This window comes from Aethalodelphis obliquidens, unplaced genomic scaffold (genome assembly GCF_003676395.1).
Source record: "Aethalodelphis obliquidens isolate GAN/ISIS:26980383/991018 unplaced genomic scaffold, ASM367639v1 scaffold6, whole genome shotgun sequence".
Lineage (NCBI taxonomy): Eukaryota > Metazoa > Chordata > Mammalia > Artiodactyla > Delphinidae > Aethalodelphis > Aethalodelphis obliquidens.
In genome coordinates this window covers 39,603,993-39,631,763 of record NW_020837950.1, presented here as the reverse complement: position 1 = coordinate 39,631,763, position 27,771 = coordinate 39,603,993, and the positions used below count along the sequence as shown (strand labels likewise).

The 27,771-nt window shown below is 47.0% G+C and overlaps 1 protein-coding gene across 5 annotated transcripts in view; it reads left to right on the top strand.

Moving 5' to 3' along the window:
- EVC2 (EvC ciliary complex subunit 2) overlaps positions 1 to 26,875 on the top strand; it is a 135,819-nt gene extending 108,944 nt beyond the window's left edge. For 2 of the 5 annotated variants that reach the window (XM_027103386.1, XM_027103385.1), the window contains 7 exons: positions 1,232 to 1,459; positions 10,135 to 10,352; positions 12,395 to 12,502; positions 13,078 to 13,165; positions 20,191 to 20,387; positions 23,126 to 23,227; positions 25,495 to 26,875. In XM_027103386.1, the coding sequence (XP_026959187.1) occupies positions 1,232 to 1,459; positions 10,135 to 10,352; positions 12,395 to 12,502; positions 13,078 to 13,165; positions 20,191 to 20,387; positions 23,126 to 23,227; positions 25,495 to 25,765 (1,212 nt within the window). In that variant the 3' untranslated portion in view covers positions 25,766 to 26,875. Of the gene's footprint in view, positions 1 to 1,231; positions 1,460 to 10,134; positions 10,353 to 12,394; positions 12,503 to 13,077; positions 13,166 to 19,783; positions 19,949 to 20,190; positions 20,388 to 23,125; positions 23,228 to 25,494 lie in introns of those variants that run through there. The other 3 variants (XR_003432220.1, XM_027103387.1, XR_003432221.1) reach the window with 3 other exon arrangements.
- The last annotated feature ends 896 nt before the right edge of the window (positions 26,876 to 27,771 follow it).

The following is a 27,771-nucleotide window of genomic DNA, read 5'->3' as shown; positions in this document are numbered from 1 at the left end:
AAACTGATATAAGTGGAATCATACGGGATTTGTCCTTTCGTGACTGGTTGATTTCTCTCGGCATAATGTCACCCATGTTGTAGCATGTGCTCGAATTTCCTTCCTTTTTAAGGCTGCATAATATTCCACTGTATAGATAGACCCCATTTTGTTTATCTGTACATCTGTTGAGGGGGTCCTTGGGTTGCTTTGACTTTGGCTATTGTCAATATATTCCACAAACCTTTAAAGATGAAATGAAAGGCTTCATCGAGATACGATGCTTGTGTAGGCTACTTTTGGGGTTGTACTTTAGCTTCCTGTGCAGGGGAGAGGCATGCACTTACAGGGACCTGCCTTTAGGGGCTCGGGTGGTGAAATCAGAGAAGCAGTAGACTATGTTGTTCCCTGTAACAAGTTTCCTAGAGAAAGTGTAAGAGGTAGTGATAGCAGAGAAAAAAATGTAGAGAAGCTGGAATGAACTACTTAGTTGAGTGAATGAGTATAATGAATGGATTCTCTCATCTAGAGGCTGCTGGGCCCCTCGGGTGTTGGGCCCTCCCCTGGAAGAGCTCTGTCCTGGTGGGGTAAACAGTGTGGTACCAGCTGGGGAGAGGAGCTTGAGAGACAAAAGAAACACAAGGAGGGCGACAGATGTGCAGAGTGAGGATGCTTCAGAGTGGCTCCTTGGAAACCAGAGACGCAAAGGCCAAGTAGGAGATTTTCAGGAGGACAAAGATGAGGGATGTTTGAATCATAGCGAAGAGCTCGGATGATAGACACAAAGAGCATGGTGTGCAAGGCCCTGAACTGTCAGGAGTAATGGAAGTCCCACGTATGTGGGTGGGGGTGGCAGAACAGACCAGACCTTTCCAGCTGGGATCGGGGAGCGGAGGGCCTTAGGGGCTGTGTTAGGAAGACTGAATTTTCATCCTTTAAGATGGGAGGCTTGAAGGAATTTGCCCTGGAGAGCAACACAGTTCGATTTACCCCCGAGAGTGATAAATGTGGAATGAACAGCTGGACTCTGAAAGCCCCGCAGCATCTTTATAAGCAGAGAGGCCCTTGCTGTCTTACACTGCGCACCGAGATTCCAACGCTGCTGCCTTGAGACCTAATTCAGAATCCCGAATGGATGACCGGCTGCCTGCCTGCACGAATATAAATACGCCGTGCTTTTGTAAGCCGCGTGCTCTGTCCTCCGCCGTCCCTCCACTTACCGTTCTCTGGTTCTCTGGCCGGCCCCTCCCAGGTCCGAGGAGAGTTGCTTCGCGAGAGGATACAGCAGCTGGAGGCCCAGGAGGGACGCTTTGCCGAGTCCCTCGTCTCCCTGCAGTTCCAGAAGGCGGCCAGGATGGCCAAGACCCTGTGGGCGTACACTGCCCTCCTGACCATCCAGGACCTGCTCCTGGAGGAGCTGAGCGCGTCAGAGACCCTGACCAAGGCAGCCTGCACGCAGATCCTGGAGTCGCACAGCCCGGTGAGTGACAGACCTGGGAAGGAAGGCGCGGGGGGCCGCACCACATACCTTGGTGTTTCGTTCTGGTGGCCACCTCCACTTCTCCCACCATTAGGTGGGTGGTCCACTGCCCTGTGCCCACTGCAGCATCCTGGAGAGGGTTGAGTGAGGAGACTTCCACAGGAGCATGGTGCACCCTTGCAGCCCAAGGCTGCTCTATTTCATTGCCTCCAAGGAAGCAAACCTTTTGAATTTTAACATTTTTAAAATCTGGGAAACTGGGATGCCTCTTGCAGCCAACAGCGGTATTGTATCTTTCATACTACTAAGAAAAATAGCTGTGTCGCTTTCAATGAATGGCGCCTTAGATGCTGTGAAATAACGGATTATTTTTTATTTTCAAAATTCTAATTATTCCTACATGCTGCATTTTTTACAAGGCGTGGGAGGTATACTCGTAAAACAAAAGCTACCGACGTAATGGTTTTGAGGACTAATTTTAGTCCCTGTATGTATAATTTTAGAATTTCATGTATTATTGTAACAGTTACAGTGAGGAAAGGGAACTCACATTTATCGAGTGTCACGTGTGTGGCAGGCAAGCACTAATGAGCTGTGAAATGGGTGTACTCTCATTTAAGCATTAACAATTCATTACTTAATTGTGCGTCTTAAGATGATCATTTAAGCATGATTATTAATAAGTTGCGATTTTATGCTGCTTTGCAGTTACACGCTTTGTCAGGCATTATGCCAGTTAATCATCGAGCCATGCCATGAAGTCGGTACCTTTTCTGTGCTCAATTCTCAAGTAAAGAAATGAGATTCAGGCAGGTGGCAGGTCAAGTTCTTTCCAAGGTCCACAGAGCTACTGGGTGACAGGAGCCAGAAATGTATCCCTTTCTCACTTCAGACCCCTGGGTCATGTTCATGGACTAGTTGATCTTGCTAATGGGGGTTCCCGTCATTTCTTTACAGAAGTCATAAATAACATGAGACCCTGAAGAGTCCAAGCTATTTTTCCAGCAAACATGGTGCACCCTGCACTGTGACGCCTGTTTGTAGGGATAGGAAAGAAGGGGAAGCTTTGCTGATATCCCAGCACAAAACATCCAAACGCTGGGTAAATAAAAATAAACATACTTTTTAATGCTTTGTGACTTTGCAAGAGAATGAGGAAAATCCCCAAGGGCTAAGGATAGCCTGGAGAAGCTGAACTCATAGAGGGAGATAGAAGCAATTCCAGAGGCTGAAATCTAGGGGCAAAGGGTGAAACCCAGAACGCCCAGGGATAGGGGATTAATTTGAAGGACTAGGAGATGGGGCTGTGGGATGTCCTGAGGAGACAGAATGCCCAGTGAGGCGGGAGGAGAAAGCCACCTGTGGTCAAAGCAGCCACCAGGGTAACCTGTCCATCTTCAGCCCTGCTGGTGGCAGGGGGTGAGGGGGTCGGGGTGTGAGCCTCCTCTGAATTTGTCACCAAAGGCTTCTTCTAATGTGACGAAGGAATCCAAAAATACTTTAGCCATTCAGTCAGGAAATCTCCAAGGTGATAAATTAAATTTAAATAGGTCCAGGTGGGATGCCTGCCCTGGTGCATGGCTGAAGCTAAGGCAGATCCTGTCCAGAGGAAAATATTCTCAATCCGGGCACCTCAGGATTTCTATGAGTTCTCCATTAAAATTTAAAGACTCACTGAACACATAAAGATGCAAGACAAGAGGACCTGTGGGTAGGAGAAACAAAACACCAGCAGATTAAAATCCCCAAGGACTGTAGATGTCTGAATTATCAGTATAGAGTATAAAAGAATGATTTATGAAATTATTTAAAAAGTTAAAGATAATTCCAAAATGATTTCAAAGTTTCATTCGCCCAGAGAGCAGAGAGATTCTCAACTTGCACGTATGTGGTAAAAGACACAAAACAACAAAAAGAAAAATCGACCAAACAGGGAGAAATTGAGAGATCTCTCATCATGGTGGGAACTTACAGCACACCTCCTTCTGTGGTTGAACATTGATCAGATGAAACACCAGTGAAGATACAGATGGACTGAATCACACATTTAACAACCTGTATTTAATGCACACATGCAAAATCTCACAGCTAACGGTTAACGAACATACGTTTTTCTTCAGCACATATTAGGACAGTTAAAAAGTAATTGACCACGCATTACCCTGTTGACCACCTTTTTGAAAAAGGACAATTAAGTTTAAATCCGTTTTTTTAAGAGATTAAAACTTCCATACTTTGGAAGTATTAAACATACTTCTTAATAATTCATGGATCAAAGAAATCAAATTTTCAAAGAAATGGAAATTTTCAAATCAAAAGAATGGAAATTTTCAAATCAAAGAAATGGAAATTTTAAAATTCAAAGAACAGAAAAATAATGTAGATACGATGTTTCTAACTGCTTTTTTTTCTCTCTAAAAAAGCAGTTGTTAGAGAGAAATTTATGCCCTTAACTTATATTGAAAAAGAAGAAAGGCTCACAATTGAAATCATGTAAAAAGTTAGTGGGGGGCTTCCCTGGTGGCGCAGTCGTTGAGAGTCCGCCTGCCGATGCAGGGGACACGGGTTCGTGCCCTGGTCCGGGAAGATCCCACATGCCGCAGAGCGGCTGGGCCTGTGAGCCATGGCCGCTGAGCCTGCGCGTCCAGAGCCTGTGCTCCACGGCAGGAGAGGCCAGAACAGTGAGAGGCCCATGTACCGCAAAAAAAAACCCAAAAAACAAAACAAAACAAAAAGTTAGGGGGATAACAACCACAAATGAACCTGTAGAAAGTAGAGGGAAGGAAGAGAGAATAAATAAAATTAAAAACAAAACTACAGTAGAGAGAATCGATAAAGTGAAATGTTGAATTTTTTGAGAAAAGTCTAATAAATATACAAATGTCCAGAAAGACTGACCATTTAAAAAAGAGATAAGGGACAAGTAATATCAGAAGTATAAAAATCAACATAACAATAGATGTCCGAGAGTTTTAAAAAATAAGAGAATTCTGTGAACAATAATTTTATGTAGATGACTTTAGACATTGCAATGAAAGAAAATTTTCTAAAAAATTATAGATCACCAAGATTGGTTCAACGAGAAAAAAAATCTGTATAATTCTATTACCACGAAAGAAATTGATTCAGTCGTTTTGAAATCTTCTGACACACGTGCAAAGATATCTTACCTTGATAGTTTTACAGGTGAGCTCCACCAAACCTTAAGGTAGCAAGTTTTTCCAATCTCATATAAGGATTATTTCTGATATTAAAAAAAATAGGGAATATTCCTCATTTCATGAAGCTCAGATAACCTTGACACCAAAAGCAGACATGAATAGTACAAGAAAGAACAGTTACAGTTGTCTTACTTTGAGCATAGATGTACAATTCATAAACAAAATATTGACCTAATCCAACCGTCTGTAAAAAGGATTTAATACAGCATGACCGGACTGAGTTTTTCTCAGGAATGTAAGGTTGGTTTAACATTAAAACATTCATGTACAAAATTCATTAGATTAACAGATTAAAGAAATGACTCCTATGATCATTTCAGTATATACAGAACAAGTATTTTATTGAATTCAGCACCCATTCAACTTAAGACTCCTTAGCAAATTAATAATAGGAGGAAATACCTGCAGGATGTTTACCCAAAACCCACAGTAAGTATCGCTGCCGGGTGATTGGCATGGAGGTGGACATTGCCAGGAATTATAGATGAAGCAGGTGAGGCCTTCAGAGGAAGGGCAGGTCCAAGGTCATGTATCAAACAAATGAGGAACAAAATAAGACACTAGGAACCTCTGGCTTTCAGTTCCCAGTTCATCTCTTCATCATAAATGCTCTGAGAAGCACCTCAGTTAAGCCCTAAGACACCGAATGGCCCTTTCCACTTGCAACGACCCTTATTCCCATTAGTAATTGGGCAGCACAACACTTACATTTTCAATTTTATCTTAAAGCCCTTTTGAGTAACATCAAAGCTTTCTTATTCTCAAGCGTGTTTAGAATAGAGAGTTAATGTGTCCTGAATTGGAAGCAACTGATGATAAATCAGAGGATGCTGCATTATTAAATTCCTGGTACAGCGATGGATACGATGCCGGGTTTTTTTGCAGCGAAGATTTGCATTTGGAGGGAAGACAAACCTGTCATTTTGCTCCTGGTATTAGACTTTCATTCTGCAATCTGATCATTCTGGGAAAACCACTTTCCCATTGGGAACGGGCTTTTAAGCTGTTTCACATTCAGGAGAATTTTAAAAAGCATGAAATGAAATGCTTTGGAAGCAATGACTCCTAAGAAAACTATATCAAGTTCCCCTCACTTGATGAAAGATTTAGACTCATTTTGTGAAATTGGGACATAGGCAAAGGCATAACTGAATCATGGGCAAATTTAAATGGGATGGACTTACTCATACAGATAATGTGACCCCAGACTAACTGTACCCACTGTATTTGCATTTCAATTTCAGTGGCTGCATATCCACTTTTCCAAGCCTGACTGGACATCTTTCTCTTCTCCCCTCTGCCTTACTGCCCACTTGCTGCCAGTCACCCAGTCTGTCGATCCTGCTGGAATTTTCTCACTTCTGACCTTTGCCACCCAGCTTCACTCTTCAGACAAATCTGAAAACCAAAAATCACGCCAAGAGTAGCTTGCACTCATTGAGCTCTCGTTAAGCCCAAGGCATCGTGTTAAGTGTGTAAACTTTCTGTCAACCCCAGGATGATTTTATTCCCATTCTACAGATGGAGTTGAGGCTTAGGACGGTTAATGCATTTCAGCAGGGTCCCACAGCTGGAAAGCAGAGCCCACACCTCCTGCCTGCAAAGCCTGGCTCCTGTCCTGACATTGATTTCCACCCGCCTTCCTCTTTCCCTCTGCAGTCTCCTCCACACTGCAGCCAGAGGAGCCTTTCTGAAAAATAAAAATGTTCAGTGACAGCCCCATTCCCAGCTCCATATTTTAATATTTATCCTCTACCCCTCCCTCCCTCGGACTCTGAGTTTTAGCCCCTGGACCTTCTTGCAGCTTCCTGAACACTTGAGACACATTCAGGCCTTCATTCCTTGGAAGGACCTCTGCCTAGAATGCTTCTGCTGCCCACGTGCAAACTCCTCTCCATATTCTTAGACAAGCCGAATGTTGCCTCCTCTGTGAAGCCATCCATGATTCCCTTGGACAGAGTTGGTTTCTCCCAGCTCTGTACTCAAATAACTCTCCACCGCGATTCCCAGAGACGGGCTGTTACCTGTCACTGTTACTGTGTTTGAACAACTGTCTCCCACGCTAAACCGTGAGTTTCCAGAGTCTAGGGGCCATGTCTCATTCACCCCAGCATCCCTTGTGCCCAATAAAAGGCCTGGAACTGTCTCTCTATCTGCCTGTCTGTCTGTCTTCATCATCATCATCATCATTTGTCCATCTGTCCAACCATCCATTCATTCAAAAGATGCCTACATAATGCTTTCCAGAGACAATAGAAGCGAGAGATGGGGCCCAGAGTCAGAGAAATTAAAATCACTCCTCTCTTGGGTTCTTGGGACTTCAGGAGATTTCCTTACGCTGTCTGCGCCTGAGCTACCTTATCGATAAAATGGGACTACCTTGTGCTGTTTTGTGAAGATTAAATAAATTAATTCATGTAAAGATAGCGTGAATCAAATCTAGCGCAAGGTGGGCATTCGGTATGTGCTAATTGCTGTTACTATTACTATTAGTAAGATGTTGCTGATTACTGTGACTCGTCCACAAGCCAGGTGCCTGCTTCCTGCTGGGGAGAAGGATGAACGAGACAGTCCCAGAGCCCCTACCTGAGCATCTAAACTCTAGTGAAGAGAGCAGGCATTAAGGATGACAGTTCTAGAACCGAATCTTGGATTCCAGTTGTGCTAAGTGGCAGGGGTTTGGAGGAGAACTGACCTCTGGCAGAACCTCCCATCAGCATCTTAGAACCTGCAGGATACCAGGTTCCCACCTTGTTTCCTGTTCCTAACCAGGGCTAACCCGGTCTCGGAAAACCAAAGTGTGACTCGCCAGCTCTCTGTGCTCTGCCTGTTTTGGGGACACTGACAGGCGTGGGTCTGTCCTTTCCTTCCCCACACTGTGGGCTGGGGGCTAGCACCTCAGTGGAAGCCTGGTCCGTGACCAGGCTCCGGGCATGCTGACAGAACACGCTGAGGGAAACTCATTAGTGCTGTTGGAAATGCTGTGTTTGGTTATGTTTCCAATTTGGGACGCAGCAACGAGAAGGATGGTCATAATTGGAAATCTCAGTGTGATGGTAGCCCACGCTCAGAGCATTCCAAAGCTTCCACGGCCCTGACGGCACAACCCGGCACTCTCCACACTACGACTTCAGTTTACCTCTCTGGCCATTTTCTCTTCTGCCTTGGTTTCTGAGCCTTTGGGGGACTTTGAGACCCTTCTGAGCATTTGATGCAAGCTTTGGCCCCCCTGCAGATAGGCAGGCAGATGGTTTTGCACAAAATTTAGGAGGACCAAGGGCCACCATCTCCTGATGACACCTAACCAAGGCCTCTTACGATTAAGCCCCATCCTCACTCCACCCCACATAGAACACTGGCCAGTTGGTGAATAATAGGTTCGGTGTGTGTGCATTTTACAAGGCTTGGGACCTTCCTGCCTGCCCTCTCTTACCCATCTAAGCAGGCTGTGGACAGTCTCTTGTACCCAGATTCTCTGACTCTGGTGGCCTCAGAATGCAGATTTCTTCTGTCTGGCCAGTGAGAGACAGTATAGCCTGGGGGTTAAGGACACAAACCCTGGAGCCGGCTGGCCTGGCCCCGTATTCTGGTTCTGCCACTTAAGAATTGCATGGCCTGGAAAACTACTTTGTCTCCCTGCCTCAGTTGCATCATTTGTAACAGGGAAAATAAGTATATATTCCTTACAGTTGTTATAAGGATTCAATGAGATGAATAAACACAGAGCACTTAGAGTGGGTCAGGCTTGACCTGCGTACTGTCAGTGTTAGGTGTTATCCATGGTTGCTGGTCCAGCACAGCTTTCGCCACGTAGGTTACGTGCTGATAACCCACGTGTTTTAACTTTTTTTTTTTTTTTTGCGGTACGCGGGCCTCTCACTGCTGTGGCCTCTCCCGTTGCGGAGCACACGCTCTGGACGCGCAGGTGCAGCGGCCATGGCCCACCCGGACTGGGGCACGAACCCGCGTCCCCCGCATCGGCAGGCGGACTCCCAACCACTGCGCCACCAGGGAAGCCCAACCCATGTGTTTTAGAAACAGGTGGGAGCTGCCAGGGAGCTGCTATGTGCTTCAGGTTGGGGGATGGAAATGCAGCCCTGCCCCCCAGGAGCTCACACTCTAGCAGAAAGTGGAGTATCGTCCTAATCTGCTCATGCTGCTGTATCCAAATACCATAGACTGCAGGGCTTAAATAACAAACATTTATTTTCTCACAGTTTTGGAGACTGGGAAGTCTAAGATCAAAGTGCCGGCTGATTCTCTTTCTGTTGAGAAGAATCCTTCCTGGCTTGCAGACGGCTGCCTTCTCACTGTGTCCTCACATGGCAGAGAGAGGGAGCTCTGGTCTCTTCCTCGTTCTATAAGGGGACTAATCCCATCTTGGGGGCCCCATCCTTGTAACTTTATCTAAACCTAATTACCCCCAAAGGCCACACCTCCAAGCCCCATCCCACTGGGGATTAGGGATTCAGCATGTGGATTTTGAGGGACCACAAATATTCATTCAGTCTGTGATGGGAAAATACGAGGGATGGTGAGTGGACAGTTGAGGAGGGGGAGTCTGCATCTCCCAGGGGACTTAGGGAGCCGTTAGTAAGTGCCTGACAATTAGCTTTTTTGATTGTAATATAAGTGCCTGACATTCAGCTTCTGATTGTCGAGGCATCCGTTTCAAAGACATCATCTGAAAATAAACAGGTTGCCAACTAAACAACTAGATAAAAGTCAGGCTCCCCCACCCATGAATTTCCCTTTTTTGGAAAGCTCTGGTTGACCTACATACCTGACCTCTTGAGTGACCCTGCTTTGCCCTCCCTGCGCCTCGATTCCTGCTCTTATGATTTAAGTTCACCAGCAAAGAGTGAACCAGTGAAACAATAGGCACCCCACCCTTGACCATCCAAGGGCCATGCTGTCTCTCTCTTTGCGACCCTGCTGTGTGGCCTGGGTGTGCCGTGTACCCTCCAGGGCCTGTGAGGAATAAACCTTGTTTTTTCAAGGTCCTTGATGGTTGTGAGGTTGAGTCGTGCAATCATAAGAACCACAAGGGCTGGTTCAGCCTTGACATCAGCCCATCAGGAAAATGCCTGTGGGCACTGCCCCAGGGAGTGTGGACCCCCAGGCATCTCCAGCTAGTACCATCACAGTCCACAGGCTGAGACCAACACAGAACAGAGCCCTTTCCTGAGGAGGTTCTTCTAAAGCCAGCCCTCGAAAGAAGACTCAGAGTTGGCCAGGCAAACGGGGAAAGGCCCTGCAGGTGGGTGTACAGTGTGTGCAAAGGCACGGAGGTGTGAGAGACCCTGATGCAGTCTCGTCATGCTGTTTGGCACGGCCAGATCCGGGAGACAGCGAAAGGAGGTGGTGCTAGGCTTGCAGCGCCGTGCCAAGCGGGGCGGATTTTATCCTGCGGTCCACCTGCCTTGGGCTCATCACCTGCCCCTCTGTGTGCAGGAGCTCCAGGAGCTGGAGAGGAAGCTGGAGGACCAGCTGGCACACCAAGAGGCGGCCCAGCTGCAGCGGGCCCTGGAGAGTCGGCAGCAGTGGGCAGGTGAGGGGCCTGGGCTTCTGCACGAGCCGGAGGAGGAGACAGATTCTGAAAGGCAGGTTTCGGCTGTCCTGCGACGGGCCCTGAGCAAGGGTCAGAAGTTACTGGAGCGTCACCAGCAGAGGTGAGCCAAGGGCCCAAGGGCAGTGTGCAGGCTCAGTCCCCGCAGGCCAGGGGGGCACCTGGCCTCTCAGACTCAGCGGGATAAGGCCCACCTGGGCTGTCGTGCTGCCGTCTGAGAGGTCCTCCCAGCACTCAGGCACGAGCTGCTAACTTTGTAACAGGCTTCTTCCCTGACATCTTTTTATACTTCATTTTTTGAGTCTTTTAATATTTAATTTCTGTTGAATATTTAACATTGAGGTTTTACTGAAGGTAATATTTTTCAGCTTTTTATTTTGAAATAATTATAGACTCACAAGAAGTTGAAAAAAATAGTGCAGAGGTTCCATGGCCCATCACCCAGCTTCCCCCAATGGCAACATCTCACAGGATAACAACACATTATCCAGACCAGGAATTGACATTTGCACGATGCAGTGAATACAGGCCTTACTCAGGCCTCACCATAAACATAATATTTATATCCTGCTTTTGTAAAATTATAAAACAGACAGAACCCCCTGATCTTCTTTTTTGTTGTTGTTTTTTGCATTCTTTTTCAATTAATTAGACAATTAGCCTTTGCCCATGGCATTAAGAACTGTTGAAAAAAATACTTTTTCCCTTACAGAGTCTAGGTATTTTATTTTATTTTTGAGTTACAATTAACATACAAGATTATATTAGTTTCAGGTGTACAACATAGTGATTCAATATTTTTATACATTATGAAATGATCACTGCAGTAAAACCAGTTACCATCCATCACCATACAAAGTTGTTACAGTATTACTGACTATATTCCCTATGTGTATATTACATCCCCATAACTTATTTATTTTATAGTTGGAAGTTTGTATCTCTTAATCCCCTTCACCTATTTTGACTTTCCTCCCACCCCCTTCCCCTCAACCCAACCCAGCAACCACCAGTTTGTTCTCTGTATCCATGAGTCTGTTTCTGTCTTGTTTGTTCGTTTGTTTTGTTTTTTACATTCCATATATATAAGTGAAACCATACGGTATTTGTTTGTCTCTGTCTGACTTATTTCACCTAGCATAATACCCTCCAGGTCTATCCATGTTGCTCCAAACGCAAGATTTCATCCATTTTTTACAGCTGAATAATATTCCATTGTGTATATATACCACATCTTCTTTGTCCATTCATCTATGGATGGACACTTAGGTTGCTTCCATATCTTAGCTATTGTAAATAGTGTTGCAGTGAACATAGAGGTACATACATCTTCTGGAAAACATAATTTTTAACAGCTTCATAATTTTCCATTGTGAATATAATGTTGACATGTGAAGGACAGGGTAAAAACTATATATACAGCATGATTTCATTTTTGAAAACATACACACAAATTAACTGAAGCAAATAGGCCAAATTGTAATAGATATGATTTCTATGTGGTGAAATTACAGGTTATTTTAATGTATTTGATTACGCTTTTCTGTGTAAACACAACATCAAAGTGCAGTTCTGTTTTCCATTGAAATAATTGCATAAAAGACTGAATCTGTTTGATCAGAGGAAAATGCTCAGAGATGTTGACTTTATTTAGACTTGATTTAGGATTTTAGTAACGTATTCCATGCTTCATGGTGGAAAATGCTGATGATCGAGCTTTTGGTATGAAGTGTACCTGCAGATTGGGTTTGGATTGTATTAACCAGCAGGAATGCAGGATGGATAACCCAAGATGCCAACTTTGATTGGCTGAGGGATAGGCTGGGCGGACCTCCTTGTGGGGAAGTCAAGACGCCTGATAGAGACCTCGTGTGATAAGGTGCCACCCAGCCTCTGTGGTCAGAGTCAGGTCCATCCTTGGGAGATGGTTCTGGGCCCGCTTCAACACAAGGTCACATGGTAATTGAAGACTCCAGATCTTGGTGTTCTTGAGCACGAGCATGACAACTAATACTGAGAGTTTTCAACTTAGGATCACGGTTGGAGGTCAGAGGGAACGAAAAGTGCCCACCGAACTGAGCAGGCATCTGGAGACCGAAAAACAAGGCAGGCAGCTCCACATAACCAATGGATCTGTTTATCTAGGGTAACATACTCACAAGGTGGGGTCAAGCAGACAATAATCCAGAAGGCTTCACAGCTGCATTCCGCACCACCAAGGGGCCATTGGGACAATTTGATAGTTAACCTAAGGTATGGGGATAGGTGCTTGGAACTAGGACGTGCATTCCCAAATCAAGATTTATGAATGGATAACTAGTCTCGTGGGTGCCAGGAACGCTTCAGGGAAGGTTTTCATCCTTGTCTGGGGACGAACAAAGCATAGAGGCTACCTGGTCCTAATGATTATTAAACAATATCTATTAACTACAAAGCCCTTGATGACAGAGAAGTGATTCACTGCACAGTCCTAGGTGGGTCAGCAGAAGGACAGGAGAGACTGTAAGGGCCCAAGATGGCATCAGTTACGCTAATAGCCATGCAGATCACAGATTGCCCTGCAAAGCCACAGAAAAGTCTCCATGTGGCTCCCACAAAACTTCTTGCTTCGAGGAGCTCTCCCTCCTGGTGAGCCCTCCCTGATAACATTATTTGCAAGGTAATCTAGCTAAAAACCAGCAAACTTCTTCTGAGCACCTCTTTGGATGGATTTTTTTTTTTAAATCATGTTGATTAGATCTGTGATCCCTTGTTGTTTAAATAACTAGGATTTAAATAACTAGCTTTGTAACAAAACTGGACTCATACAGATTTTGTTTTCACTCTAGTTTGAGAGAGGAGCAAGAGAACAGTGTCATGCTTGAAGATTTGCTGGAGAATATGGAGACGGACACCTTTGTGACCCTGTACAGCCAGGTGAGAACAAGTTTGCCATGTCCTGGGTCCATCCCTTGCCAGCTCGTCACTTCACCCTTTTCTCAGTGTCCACGATTCCTCACCCTCAGGATGGGGATGATAACACGAACCTTGGGAGCTGCCAAGCAGATCTGTGAAAACCCCTGGCCCAGGGCCAGCACGTAGAGGACATTTGATCGGGGGTCACGGCAGCAGCAATGACAATAGTAATCATTGCCCTGGTCAGTTTCTGTAATTAGACAGGCACCCAAACCTTCTTCTTCTCAGTCTTAAGTAAGTTTAATATATACATTTAATATATCCATTTTTCAAATAGAGGAACCATGCCCAGATTGGTGGCGTGAGGGCTCCAGGGCTCACTGCCATTCCTTGGAGCTCAGGATTCAGCCTGGGCTAGGTGACTACACAGGGTGTGCTCTTTCTGCTCAGTTTCCCTGCAGAGCACATGATGCCCCTGGCCTGGGTCTCTGGGGGAACTGAGCCATCTCCACACTCACTCTGATTGCCCACCCACCCCCTTTCTTCTTTGTAACTAAGAGAATTGACAGACGGCCAAAGTGTCACATGTGGAATTTCATCCAGATTCATTTCTGATTTGTTGGCTCTTTTAAACTGTGAATTCTGCTGAAGAATTGGCCCTATGGTCAGGGGGTGGTTTTTCTCTGCCCCCAACCCTGTGCCTTGTAGAGTCCCCTCAGCAAAGTCTACTCAACTGATTTGTTTCTTTTCCAGCCCCTGTGTATTAGTGAGGATTTTTCAGAGAAACAGAACCACAAAGACTTGGGGGGGGGAGAGAAGGAGAGAGAGACTTACTTTAAGGAATTAGCTCATGTGATTATGGAGACTGGAAGTCCAAATAGGCTGGCAGTATAGACCACCAGGCTGGAGACCCAGGGAAGAGCTGATGTTAATAGTTCAAGTCCAAAGGCCCACTACTGGCAGAATTCCCTGTGGCTCAGAGGTCAGTCTTTTTTCTGTTTGGGTCTTCACCTGCTTAGATGGGGCCCACCCACATCAAAGCAATCTGCTTTAAGTCCACTGACTTAAATGTTAATCTCATCCAAAAGCTCCTTCAAAGAAATATCCAGAATGATGTTTGTCCAAATATCTTGACACTGTGGCCCAGACAAGATGACCTGTAAAGTTAACCATCACTCCCTGTTTAGAGGACTCCTGTATTTCACCTGTTTCTTCTCTGTACCAGGCAAGATGATAACGAAGGAGGCCCAGGTCTCCCTCCCTGTCTCCCTGTTCTTCCTCCTACTCTACTCCTCCTCCCCTCCTCCTCTTCCTCCTTCTCCTCCTTTTTCTTCTTCTTTCTCTTGTGATCTCTCTGTCTCTGTCTCTCTCTCTCTCTTCTGTTTTCTTTCCTCATGGTTACACTGCCTTAGGGACAGCATAGTTTGAATTCCCAAATTTGCATGAAGGATAGTTTCCACACGAGCACCCATGTTTTCATGTTTATGCAACTTTGCCAACTCCTCCTTTTTTGCATGTTTATGACAATATCTAAATAACACTCTCGAATGCCTGCTCTGTGCTAGACACATCACACATCATCCCAGTTCACGCTCACCATTGCTCTGGGGACCCTGGCAGTGGGAAGAGCCTCCCCAGGGCACTGCTGCAAATCCATCAGCCCTTCTGTGATGGTGATGATACAAACAGCAGCTGATATCAGCCCAGCGTTGAGGACAGGCATGGAGAGGATCATCACCTGACAGATGAAGAAACTGAGGGTCAGAGAGGTGATGTGACTTAGCCGGGGTCCCATAGCCAGTCAGTGGGAGCTGGTTTAAAATCAGGGATTTTTTCCCTTTAAAGGCTCTCCTCATTCCATTTCATGCTACTGCACAATTCCCTTTAAAGCAAAGTATTTCCTAATTGCTTCATGAATAAAACAGGAAGGGGGTGCTCATTTAAAAATGAATGGTACTAACCCCACAAGGCAGGAAGTTTCCCTGTGCTGTGGGGAGAGGCTGGGACCCCGTCTGTGGTCCTCACTGAACTTGCCTCCTTTCTCCCCTGGGGCTCCAGCATGACTGCAGCCACTGTAGACAACAGAGTGGCATTCTTTTCTAACCACATAAAGGATGACTTAGATTCAGCTTAAGATCTTCTAAACGGGCTTTGTTCTTGAATAATATTGACTGTGCTCCTAGTAAGTGGCAAGTGCTATCCTAGGCACTGGGATTTTAGCAGCAAACAAAACAGATAGGGCTTCCCTGGTGGCGCAGTGGTTGAGAGTCCGCCTGCCGATGCAGGGGACGGGGGTTCGTGCCCCGGTCCGGGAAGATCCCACATGCCGCGGAGCGGCTGGGCCCGTGAGCCATGGCCGCTGAGCCTGCGCGTCCGGAGCCTGTGCTCCGCAACGGAAGGACCCGCAACAGTGAGAGGCCTGCGTACCACAAAAAAAAAAAAAAAAAAAAACAGATAAAGCCCATGCTCTCAGGAGCTGATATTCTGGTGGGGAAAGCAGGCAATTAGCAAAATAAATACATAAACCAAATAGTATTTTATGTGGATTATGATCTCATTTTTATAGTCATGTCCATCCATCCATCTGGCCGTCACTCCATCTGTCTGTCTATCCATCCATCCACCCACCATCCATCCATCCATCTATCCATCTGTCCATCTGGCCACTCGTCCATCTAGCCACCTAACCACCCATCCATCCATCCACCCACTATCCATCATCCATCTATCCATTCACCCATCTGTCCATCTGTGTACCCGTCCATCCATCCCTCCATTCATCTACTTATGTATATGCCTAAAAATATTCCTGGAACGTGGTTTGCCTAATGGTACTGATAACTATTTCTGGATAGTGGCATTTGGAATAATTACTTTAACATTTTTATGCTTTTCTACATTGTTTGATTCCTTTAAATTAGCAGTATTTCTTAAAGATCAAGGCAAGGATGAAATATGCCAAGATACACCCAAACAACGGAAATCCGTGCCAGGTCCAGTGGTGGTGAAGCAGAACAGGAGAGAGGGACAGGCAGGGCCTGCTGTTAAGCCTGGTCTTTCTGCCACCGTCTTCTGCATGAACAGCCGGTCCCCACATTGCTTTGGGATTCATTTCAGTCTCTAGAAGTGACCCACACAGATGCTTTTTGTGTCACCACCTTCAGGAAGACTCGACCCAGTTAATTGACCTTTGTTAAGGATTATTTTATTGATCAGAAAGCTTCAGAGCTGGGAGAGCCATGGCAGTGGGCCGGCGGGTCCCCATATTCACCAGTGGGGATCCCAGTGATGAAGGGTTACTCCTCTGCCTCAGGAAGAAGTGAGTCTACAGGGTGTTGATGGAGTTTATCCTTCATTTATTCGACCCACGTCTGTTGATGTTTTTCTCTGTGCTGGGAACCGGGTTAAATGCTGGAGGTAGAGACGCGTATGATGCTGACCCCATCCTAAAACCTCCCTGCAGAGACACATGAGAAATTGGACAACTGAATTTTATACAAGAATTGGACAGAAGAGAGTTGATTAACACCAGAGAAAAGCAGAGGAGAGGCATCTGTCCCAGAATGTGCGGTCAGGAAAGGCTTCCAGGAGCCCCACACTGGTGTAGAAACCAAAAGAATGAGTTGAGGAGAGCCAGACAGAGAGCACGTTGGGGAAGAGTGTACTACAGGCAGAAGGAAGCACACGGGTCGCAAGGAAAGAGCTTGGTATTTATAATAACACTTTTCCCCATCACGGCACTGAAAGCATTGGTCAAAGTAGTAAGCAGCCCCATGTTTCCAAATCCAGTGGTCAAGTCCATGTCTTTGTCCTTCTTGACCTCTCTGTGGCACTTGATCCACAGCCCTTTTCTTGAATATGTTCCCTCCTTGGCTTCCAAACCCTGGACACCTGGTTCTCTCCCAGCCCTCTGGCTACCTGTGGTCAAGCCCCTGTGTTGGATGCATCGTGGCCTTTGGACGTTGCGAGCCTGAGGACTCGGTCGTTGGACCTCATTCCCTCTCATCTACATTCAGTCCCTTGCTGATGTCATCACCACACTGATTACCATCTAATCTTAGCTCCAGACCCCTGCCCTGAACTTGAGACTTGACATTGCCATTAGTGACTTAACCTGTCCAAACAGAACTCCGAGTGACTGACCTGTCCCAGGCTTGCTCCACTCATCTGAGTAAATGACACCAGTTACCCAGCAGCCCAAGTGAAAGATGGTGGAGTCATCCTTTATTCTTGTCTTTCAACGAACCTTGTTGGCTCTACCATCAAAGAGTCTCCCGCGTCCCACCACTTCTCACCACCTCCCCTCCACCACTCTGGCTCACACAGCTACCATCTCTTGCCTGAGATGCTGCCCCTCTGCTACCTCACTTGTTGCAGATGGTTCATGGCCCCTGTGTCATCCAAAGTCATCTTTAAAAAATGAGAATCAGCTCATGCCATTCCCACTGCTTAAATTCCTGCAGTGACTCCCCAGCTCACCATGAAGACAAGTCAAAATTCTCCCTACGATGAAAAGGTCCGTATGAGCTGATCCCCCGCCACTTGTCCCAACTTAACTGTTGTCACTCTCCTTCTCACACGGTCCATGCCAGCCACACTGGCCTCCTTCGCTTTCCATGAAACGTGCCAAGGGATATCCCCACCTCAGGGTCTTTGCCCTTGCCTTCCCTCTGCCTGGAAAGCTCTTCCCTTCCATGTGCCCGTGGTTCACTTCCTCACTTCATTCAGGTCCCTGCTCAGACGTCACCTCCTCGGAGAAGCCTTCCCTGACTACCTGTCTCAAATATCAGCCACCCCTGCCCCTCACGCTCTGTCTCTTTATCCTGCCTTGTTCTGCATCCTGGCACCTACACTGCCTGATACGGTGTTTCTTTGTAGGCTTACCATCTGTCTCTTTAACTGACTGTGAGCCTCGTGATGGCAGAGACTTTGTCTGTGTTACCTACTGCTCTGCCTCCAGTGCCTGGAACAGGGTCTGGCGCCCAGTAGGACTCCATCGTGATGTTGGTTGAATGAATAAGTGTACTAATAATCTGGACAATGGCCCACCAACCATGTCTAAGTCCTAATTCCCAGAACCTGTGAATATGACCTTCTATGGCAAAGGGGATTTTGCAGATGTGATTAAGGATTTTAAGATAGGGGTGTTATCCTCGATTATCCCAGTGGGCCCTGAATGTAATCACAAGTGTCCTTACAAGAGGAAAGCAGGAGTCACAGCTTGAAGAGAAGGCCATGTGAGAATGACAGAAGCAGGGATTGGAGGATGAACTTTGAAGGGGGAGGAAGGGGCCATACGCCAAAGAATGCAGGCAGCAGCTGACGCTAGGGAAGACCAGGGAAGGGATTCTCCCCGGGAGCCTCCAGAAGGAGCCAGCCTGGGTGACCTTGGCTTTAGCCCAGTGACACTGATTTCAGACTTCTGGCCTCCAGAACCGTAAGAGAATAAATGTGTGTTGTTTTAAGCCCAAGTTTGGGGTGATCTGTTACAGCTGCAATAGGAAACTCATACAAATACTGTAACAACAGCAACGACCAGCACTCACTGAATGACCTTGATTTGTCAAGCATGGCACTTAGATGTCTTGTAAAGTCAGAACTCTTTTGAGGTGAAGGTAACAGAAATTCATTTCAAACTAGTTTGAGTGTAAACGAAATGTATTAATACCCTGACTGTCCCCTCCAAGAGCAGAGCTGAGCTCTGGGGGCTCAACTGGCAAAGGACTCTTTGTGGTTCTCTCTCCTTCTCTGTCTCTCTCCCCTGTTTCTTTGTGTCCACTAATAAGCTTATTCCACACAGGAAGGGACATGAAAGCTGACAGCCCTGAGCTGATGGCCTTTCAGCATCCAGCTCTCCTGGTTTTGCTGTATAAAGTGCTTTTTTTCTCCTGGGTTTGCTGTGTAAAATCCCAGGGAAGGTCTCTGGTTGGCCAGGTGGCCAGGCACGCCCACGCTGTTGCTAGGAAAGGGAGTTTGCCTTCTTAACACAGACCAGTTTTACACATCACAGCTCATTTTGTCCTCACAAAGCCTTTTGACATAGGTATTATTGTTAACTCATTTTACAATATGAGGGAGCTGGGGCCTGAAGAGAAATAAAGACACTTCCCAAGGACACACAGTTCTGTGCAGTGGGGCTGGGAGCCAACACAGGTTTGGGGGAGTGCAGAGCCTGCCTGTACTCTCTCTTTCTCCTTTTCAAACCTTTTTCTGAAATACTTTTAGGTTCACAAGACGTTGCAAAGCTAGTATGGAGAGTTCCAGTGCCCTGACCCCTGTTTCACTGTTTCCCCCCATGGTTGCATCTTACAGGGCCCTAGGACAATATCAAAACCAGAAAGTTGACATGCATATAAAATGCATGTATAGTTCTGTGTCATTTTACCACATGTAGTTTAGCATGACACCGCATTTAAGATGTCGAACTGTTTGGTCACCACGAAGACCTGTTTGTGCTACGCTTTCATAGTTATATCCACTTCCCCTCCACACCCCCAACCCCGGCCGCTAAGCTCTGTTCCCCATCTCTAAATTGTGTCACCTCTGGAATGTTATTCACGTGGAAGTACAGCGGGGCCTGGCTCTTTTTACGCAGCGAAACGCCCTAGGGATCCATCCAGTTCTTCCCTTTCCCTGCAGACTGGTATTCCGTGGCATGGCCGTAGCACAGTTTCTTTAACCATCCACGGATTTGGGCACATTTCAGTCGTTTCCAGTCTGTGCTGTTCCCTCTGAGCCCTATCGCCTCATCGAACATGAGTAGAAGGAGAAATGACTCATGGGCCCAGGCTGCAGCTGTGAAGAGTGAGTGGAGAGTCGTTGGAAGGGATGGATGAAGGCCTGGGGAATGTCGTGGCAAGCCAAGGCTGCTGACCAAATAGATTTTTCTTGACAGCTCTGTGACTTTGGGAACACGGTTTCAAGACTGAGGTACTAAAATACTTATCTCCCTGGGACAAAAAGTCCTGAGACTGTGATCCATTAAAACGTGCTGTTCGTCAAGGTTAGAGCCGTGAGGCTCTGAGTCCCTGTGTTCACTCCTCCAGGAGCTGAGACTGGCGTCCTACCTGTCGAAGCTGGCGATGCTGCCAGGGAGCACGCTGCGTTGGCTCCTGAGCGTGGCTGCGCCTGCAGCCTTGCAGCCCGAGCTGCTCTCCGTGCTGGATCCCGCGGGCCAGAGGCATCAGGACCACACGGCGGAGAGTGACGGCAGCGGGGTGCAGGCTGACCTGGGCAGGAGGGGGTGAGTACAGGGTGGGAAGACGAGGTCCCTGTAGAGAGAACGGATGGGAGAGGGGAGCGGGACCATGGGGCACAAGCACACCCGCCTTCCCAGGGGAATTTCTTTGCTCAAGAAACAGACAGCATCCCGGAGAGTCGCTATGCATCCTCTGTGTAAGTCATGGCAGACCCAAGTATTTTGTCCACAGCTTCTCTTTTCATCACCAATTCATTTCCCCAGTAGGATCTTAAGAGAATAAGTTGCCTTGGGCTGTAAATATGCCATATATGCATATTTACAGCCCAAGGAATAAATAATAAAGGAAATAAATAAATACAATAAATACATAAAGAAAAAGAAGAAAAATATATCCATGGTTCTATCAGCTGGAGAAAATGGCTGTTAGCGTTTTGCTACCCTTCTTCCTCCAGAACATGTTTCCTCTGCTGGGTTTTATGAGTGTGTGCATTGTGTGTGTGTGTGTGTGTGTGTGTATAGGAATCCCAGTATATACAACCTTGTGTCGTGCTTTTCAGAACCTTATATCAGAGGCAAGTTTGCTTATTACCTTTTGACTCTTGTCCACGTGCAGACGGCTTTCTAATCATCACACTATTTTGACGCTATTTCTGCTGTTTTTATTAACAAATTAAAATTCATACTTTTCCCAGTTATTGAAACATCTCCATAGATACTATTTTTAACAGCTGCCTGTTGTTCCACTGAGGTGTGTAGCATAGTGTATGTAACTGTTATCCTCTTACTGGACATTTAGTTTGCGTTCATTTCTCCTCAATTATGGGTAATGTTGCAGAGCTACTTTTTTAGGGTCAAGTTTCAGGTGTGCGTTTGATCAGTTAAGGGTCTTTATAAGTCAAGACATGAAGCGTGGCTGTGGATAAGGTGGGTTTGGGGCAGCCAGTGGTGCCACTTGAGAGCAGAATTTGCTGGGGGTGAGGCTACAGGGAAAGCCGCGAGCAGACCTGAAAGTGTTGAAGGCCAGGCAGTGAAGCCAAGGTCCTCAACCAGGACCCACAGGAGGCTGGGGATGGGTGTCTCGGAGCCCATGAGTCTTCCAAAATGGCATGATTGTGTGGAAAGGTGTGTATATACATTATTTTTCCTGACGCGTAAAGGGGGTCCCTGACTCAGCTGAGGGCTAAGAGTTGGGTTAGGGTGAAAGGAAGGATAGGAGCCTGGGAACAACAGCTGTTGAGCAGGGGTGGGAGTCCACAGGGGCTGGGACGAGCCTTCCTAGAGTTGGTGGGGCCCACCACGAGGGGCTGGATGTGAGTGTGGTCACAGGAGCTGGGGTGTGGGTGGGGTCAGGGCTGGTGTGGGCGTGGTCAGAGAGCTGGGTGCGGTCAGAGAGTTGCATGTCTCAGCCTGGTTTCTCTCAGTGCCCAGTCAGGCAAGAGCATGAAGGTGGCAGATGTCAATGGTGACGCTGGAGCAGGAATGTGCAGGGTCACAGCGATGTCACCTCTGCCTGAGGGCTGCCCACGAGGACCTTATTTACGGGCTCCCCTTCGGCCAGTTTAGTTTGGGAGGCTGGTAAGCCGGCATGGGCAGGTGGATGTGGGACAAAGCAGGAGCGCCCAGGTGGCGTGTCGCCAGGAGTATGGAGCATGGGCATGCCCTTGTGTAGCCCGACCTCATGGCCAAGTAGACTGGATGACGTCTGGAGTCAAAAGCCACTCACCATAGCCTCTGAGGGCAGGGCAGTCACTACTCCTGTGTCCCAAGCGACTGGTACCTGGGCACACCGTCAGTTCAGAGTCTTGGGTTTCACGCAGCAGAAACTGACTGATGAATCTAAGCAAGAAAGGGTGTGTGAGGGACCTGTCAGAATCCAGGAAGAGCTGTACGCCGGGTCCCTGTATGGGCAGGACAAGGAGAGCACGGAGACCATCCTCTCTGGGTGCTCCCTTCAGAGGACCAGCCTTCTCTGCCCAAGAGCTAGACTCCTGGGACAGAGAGCCTGGCCCAGCGTGGGCAAGGGTCCTTCACCCCACCAGCTGGGCAGTGTGAACCAGCTGAGGCAGAGTATGAACTTGGCCAGAGGCAGGCATAGACAGGACTCTCTGCTACACTGATCTTTACTGACTTAACTTGAGCCCAAGCCTGCGAACACCTCCCCACCCCCTATTCCTTATGCACTGTCCCTTCTTCGGTCGAGAATCACACCTCTTCACATGGCATGAGGACTCCCTGCCTCACCCACCTTCCAAGCTTCCACTGTGCCTTCTCGACCTTCTTATTCATATATTCATGAACACTCACTGAGATCCTAGCATGTCGACTGTCTTAGGCACTGGTGCACGTGGGAGAGTAAGGGGCAGTCCTGCTGCATGGGGTGTCCGCTCCAGCGGGGGAGGTGGACTGCACAGAAGCCAAGGCAGGAGCCCTTTCCTTCTCGAATGCACCATGCGTTCCCTGCTGGGCTACCAAGATCCAGCTCAAGTGTCCCGCATCTCGGCAGCCTTCCTTTATCTGACTGATGTCACCTGGGACCTGTCTGTGACCCGTGGATTGGGGACCCCTTGCGGCAGAGACCGTGTCTTGACTCGGCCAGAAAAGATCCTTGATCGGTGTTCACAGAGTGAATGAGAGAACAAACGTGAAAACTCTCAGGGTTTCTCATGTCAGCCAAAGGTCAAGCTGAGGGAAGGAGTCCCCATAGTGCTTTTTAAGATTTTGCTTCGCTTGAAGATTCTGTTCTTTTTGAAAATATAAGAACGCTCCCTTCTTGCCCTCAGGAAACATCAGGGCTGGTGGCAAGCCTTTGAGAGCAAACTTCGAGGAGAACTGATAAGCAGAGGATTAGAAAAGATGCTCTGGGCTCACAAGAGGAAGGAGAGGTAATGAGGGCATCTGCTCAGGTGGGCTGAGGAGGGCAGCCAGGCTACCAGTGAGCTGGGAAGGGGAGGCGGAGGGGACCACAAAGGGAGGGTTACTGCAAACATGTCAACATTCCTTCCCTAAAGACCGCAGTCTTTATTCAAAGTGGGCTTAGTTTGAAGTGAAGTAAGCAGAGAAAGACAGATATCATATGATACCACTTATATGTGGAATTTTAAAAGTCATACAGATGAACTTATTTACAAAACAGAAATAGACTCACAGACACAGAATACCAACTTACGGTTACCAAAGGGGATAGCGGGGGCAGGGTGGGGAGGGATAAATTAGGAGTATGGGATTAACAGATACAAACTACTAGATATAAAATAGATAAGCAACAAGGATTTACTGTATAGCACGGGGAACTATATTCAATAGCTTGTAATAACCTAAAATGGAAAAGGTACACTTTGCTGTACACCTGAAACGAACACAATATTGTAAATCAACTATACTTCAATTGAAAAAAAAAATGCAAAGTGCACTTAGTTTATGAGCTGAAGATAGCCACCAGCTATCAGTGGGAGAATGTTGTCACGTATTAGCATTTTAATTGCAGTATTTATTTTAACTAATGGCTCTTTTTAAATGGAATCTCATTAGAAGGAGAATAAGTCCTTATAAATGTTCAGACTTTATAGTTTACAAAGCCCTCTCTCGCCTTGCTGCACTGAGCCTCCCCACTTCCTGGAAAGTGAGGGAAATGCCACGGCCACGCCTCACCAGCTCAGGGAGGTCAGAGGAAGAGACCCCATGCCTGCAGCTGTTAAAAGTGACCGTGGGATTTAGGGTCCCTTTATTTCCCTGAACTTCCGGGCCAGCGCTCTGCTCACTCTCTTGAGTGCCTTCTCTTTCAGCTGTGGTGATTGCACACCTGGAGAGCAGAGGCAAGTTAGAGGCAGTGTGGTTTTAGGGTGCTACAAACAACAGACCAAGGGTCTCGCGTGTTTCCCACTAGAGATTCGGAAAAAGGGTAACGTGAGTCACAAGAGTTACGTTAGACCGTTTAACATACAAGGTTAAAATGGGATAACCAAAGTGTGCTCTGGAAACAGAGGATGTCCAAGAGAAGTGTCCTGCCCCTTCCATAATTTCTCAGGGCTCCGGTGAAGCCGCAGAGACAAGCTTCCCAAATAGTCCATGAATAAAACTCTGGGAGCCATTGATAATGGGCCAGGTATCAGAATTTAGTCGCAGAGAAATTAGAACCGGATACTGAGCCCAAACCAAGAAAATTAAATTCAAGCTGTATACTGTGAAGCGCTCCACGAAGGAACGGAAGTCAGTTGTTCTAGATTAGCGTGGGGATGGGGCTGCTGAATGCCTTCCTGGGCTGCACTGACACAGGTGGGCGAGTACAGATCAGGAGAACCCTGGCGCCACTGTCTCGGATCACTGTACTCGCCTTTTTGCCTTGAGATGCTGTGTACAATGGTGGGAGGAGGAGAGACTGTGAATCAGTCCGAGTTGCCTTTGAGTCCTTGCTCAGATCATGCAGCTGCCAGGGCAGGAGTTCGTGCTGAGGGGGATGGAGCCTCATTGGCCACGCCTGTTCAGGAAGGGCCCACGAGCCTACCAGTGGCCTCCAGTAGGTCGACCCCCAGTGACATGGCCTCGTCCTGCACCACTTGGGCACAGGACCCTGTGGCTTTCAGGTTGTAGAGCGCTCTCAGGAGGAGTCAGAACCATTATCAAGAGACTGGACTGCTTATGGGCAGGATTCCAGCAGTCCTTTTACAGGATATTCTCGAAGTGTGTTGCTCTGTCCTATTTCAAACACATTTTACCTAACTTCTAACTGTTGCTTTATAATCAGGTTTTATCAGCCTGCTTTTAGTGTGAAGCCCACAGGCAGGCGTGTCCTAGGAAATGTCTCACAATTGTTCCGGGGGCAGATGGGAGCTCTGATTTGTAGCACTTAGTTTCCGTGGTGTGAAACACTCCCACCATGGCTGATTCCGTGCTGACAATATGATGACCACAGGCTCACAAAACTCCACAAAAGTGAACAGTCATGAGTTGGTGAGAGCTGTCTGCAGCCACCGCTGCCACAGGCTTCAGCTAATCTCAGGGGCAACCTGGCAACCACAGGGAAAAACCTTTCTTTAAAAGACACTTGATTGGGGCCCTAGGGACAAGAGGGGGTTTTCCTAGAGAACTCTTTCAGGACACGGGAGAGTCAGTTGCCAAAAACGTCGTATCTGATCTTCTGTTCTTTCTTTAGCTTATTAAAGAAGACGTGTCCCCCTCTCAGAGAGAGGGTGATATTCTCTGGAAAAGGCAGTTGGCCACACCTGTCACTGGAGTCCGTTGGTGAACTGGCCCCGGTGCCCATTGTAGGGGCAGAAACCATTGATTTATTAAACACTGGTGAAAAGCTCTTTATCTTCAGAAATCCAAAGGAGCCGGAGATCTCACTGCACCTTCCTCCCAGGAAAAAGAAGAAGAACTTTCTGAATGCCAAAAAGGCCACTTGGGCCTTGGGCATGAACTAGCCCAAAGGAAAGCTCCAGGGAGTCTGAAGACAGAAAGATTTGTTTTCTCTTGCCCACATGAGTGTGTGTATGCGTTTATAATGTACAACTTGCAGGTGTTAATTGCACTTGCAGAGGACAGATACATCCACTCTCCCTCCCTCACCACGACTTTCATGGACTCAGTTTAATCTGGTCCCATGAATTCCCAGATGGCCCATTTCCCTTCAGCATCGCAAAGGACATGAAGAGACGGGGGACCAGCCCGTGAACCCTCGTTGCTTTCAGTCCCACCTTGCTGAAGGTCTAGAGGAGCCCCGGGCCCCTAATTCACATCCCCGCAACACCTGGCTGAAGAGTGGGCTGTATGTTGAAGGCAAGGCTCTCTCTTCTCTCACATTGTGTGTTTGTTACATATGCTATTTTTATCAAGGGAGCTTTTGAAAGAAGAGCATTTTCCCTAAAGCTCTTCTCAAGGGAACTCGTCTTTGCTTTCTGTAGGAACCATTTATTTTTAATCCCTTCTTGGGTTTTGGCCATCGTGACGTTCAATGGAAATTTGCCCTCCATCTTTCCAGGGGCCAGATGCGCCAGCCACTGGGCGATACCATATCCAACTCAAATCAGGAAACTCAGGCTTAAGAAGGTGAGGGGATTTAGGCAAGATGATAAAGCCACTAAGTAACAAAGTCAGGACTCACTGAACTCTTTACGGCCCCAAACCCTTGTCCCTTCTCCTGGACTTGGTAAATGGATACATACCTGCCCTCAGGTGTTTGCCAGCAAACTGACTGCGCACAGGTCCTCGTGTTGCACAAAGTGCTTTCCTGTGCCCTGACCCTCTCCATCCTCACAGTGTGGTTGGATCATTATATGAGCTTTTCTGAGAACCAGGCAAAGAGTACAATTATAATGGGTCTTTCCTAAGCGTGGGAAATGATTAGGCAGGGAATCCTGTCACCAACGAGAAGAAAAGGGATTCTGATGAAGCATCTCTTACATGAGAGTTGCTTCTAGACCCTTACAGCTACTTGAACCCACTTTTTTTTTTTATATATACAGCAGGTTCTTATTAGTTATCTATTTTATACATATTAGTGTACATACGTCAATCCCAATCTCCCAATTCATCACACCGCCACCACCGCCGCCACTTTCCCCCTTGGTGTCCATACGTTTGTTCTCTACATCTGTGTCTCAATTTCTGCCCTGCAAACCAATTCATCTGTACCATGTTTCTAGGTTCCACATATATGTGTTAATATACGATATTTGTTTTTCTCATTCTGACTTACTTCACTCTGTATGACAGTCTCTAGATCCATCCACGTCTCTACAAATGACCCAACTTCGTTCCTTTTTATTGAACCCACTTCTTAATCCTTGACAATACCCAGCAGATGAGGATCACTACTCCCGTTTTACAGCCAAGGAAACTGAGACTCAGAAAGTTTAAGTAACTCGCCTGTGATCACACCATGTGTAAGGGAGGAATCCTCACTTTGAACCCAAGTCTCCTAGCTTTCAAACCCTTACCCGCCATGAGACATCGCATTGCCTTTGGCAACCTGAAGGTCAAGTCTTATTTGCAGTTTCCCATCAGCATGCGTGCAGCATGGTGATCAGGGATCTTTGCCTGGAGTTGCACTTCTTCCGGGGGCAGCTGTGTACCATCATAGTGGCTGCCAGTTGGCCATATCTCTGCATTAGCAGATATGCACAAGTAAGCAGTTAAAATGCAGGAGAGAAGAGTGGGTGGGGTCAGTTTTCCCATCAGAAGCGCAAGTGAGAAGAGAGAGGAGAGAAAGAACAGTGATTTTCACACAGGATAGTGGAGTGGAAAATGCATGGTCTTTGATGTAAGCTTACTTAAGTTCAGATCCTGCTCTGCTGCTCGTGAGCTGTGTGTCCTGTGGAACTCACCTGACCTTTCAGAGCCTCATATTCTTCATCAACAAAAGGATGATGAGAATCCCTTCTTATGAGGATTAGATGAAACTGGATCAGTAGAGTGTTTGGTGGTGGTG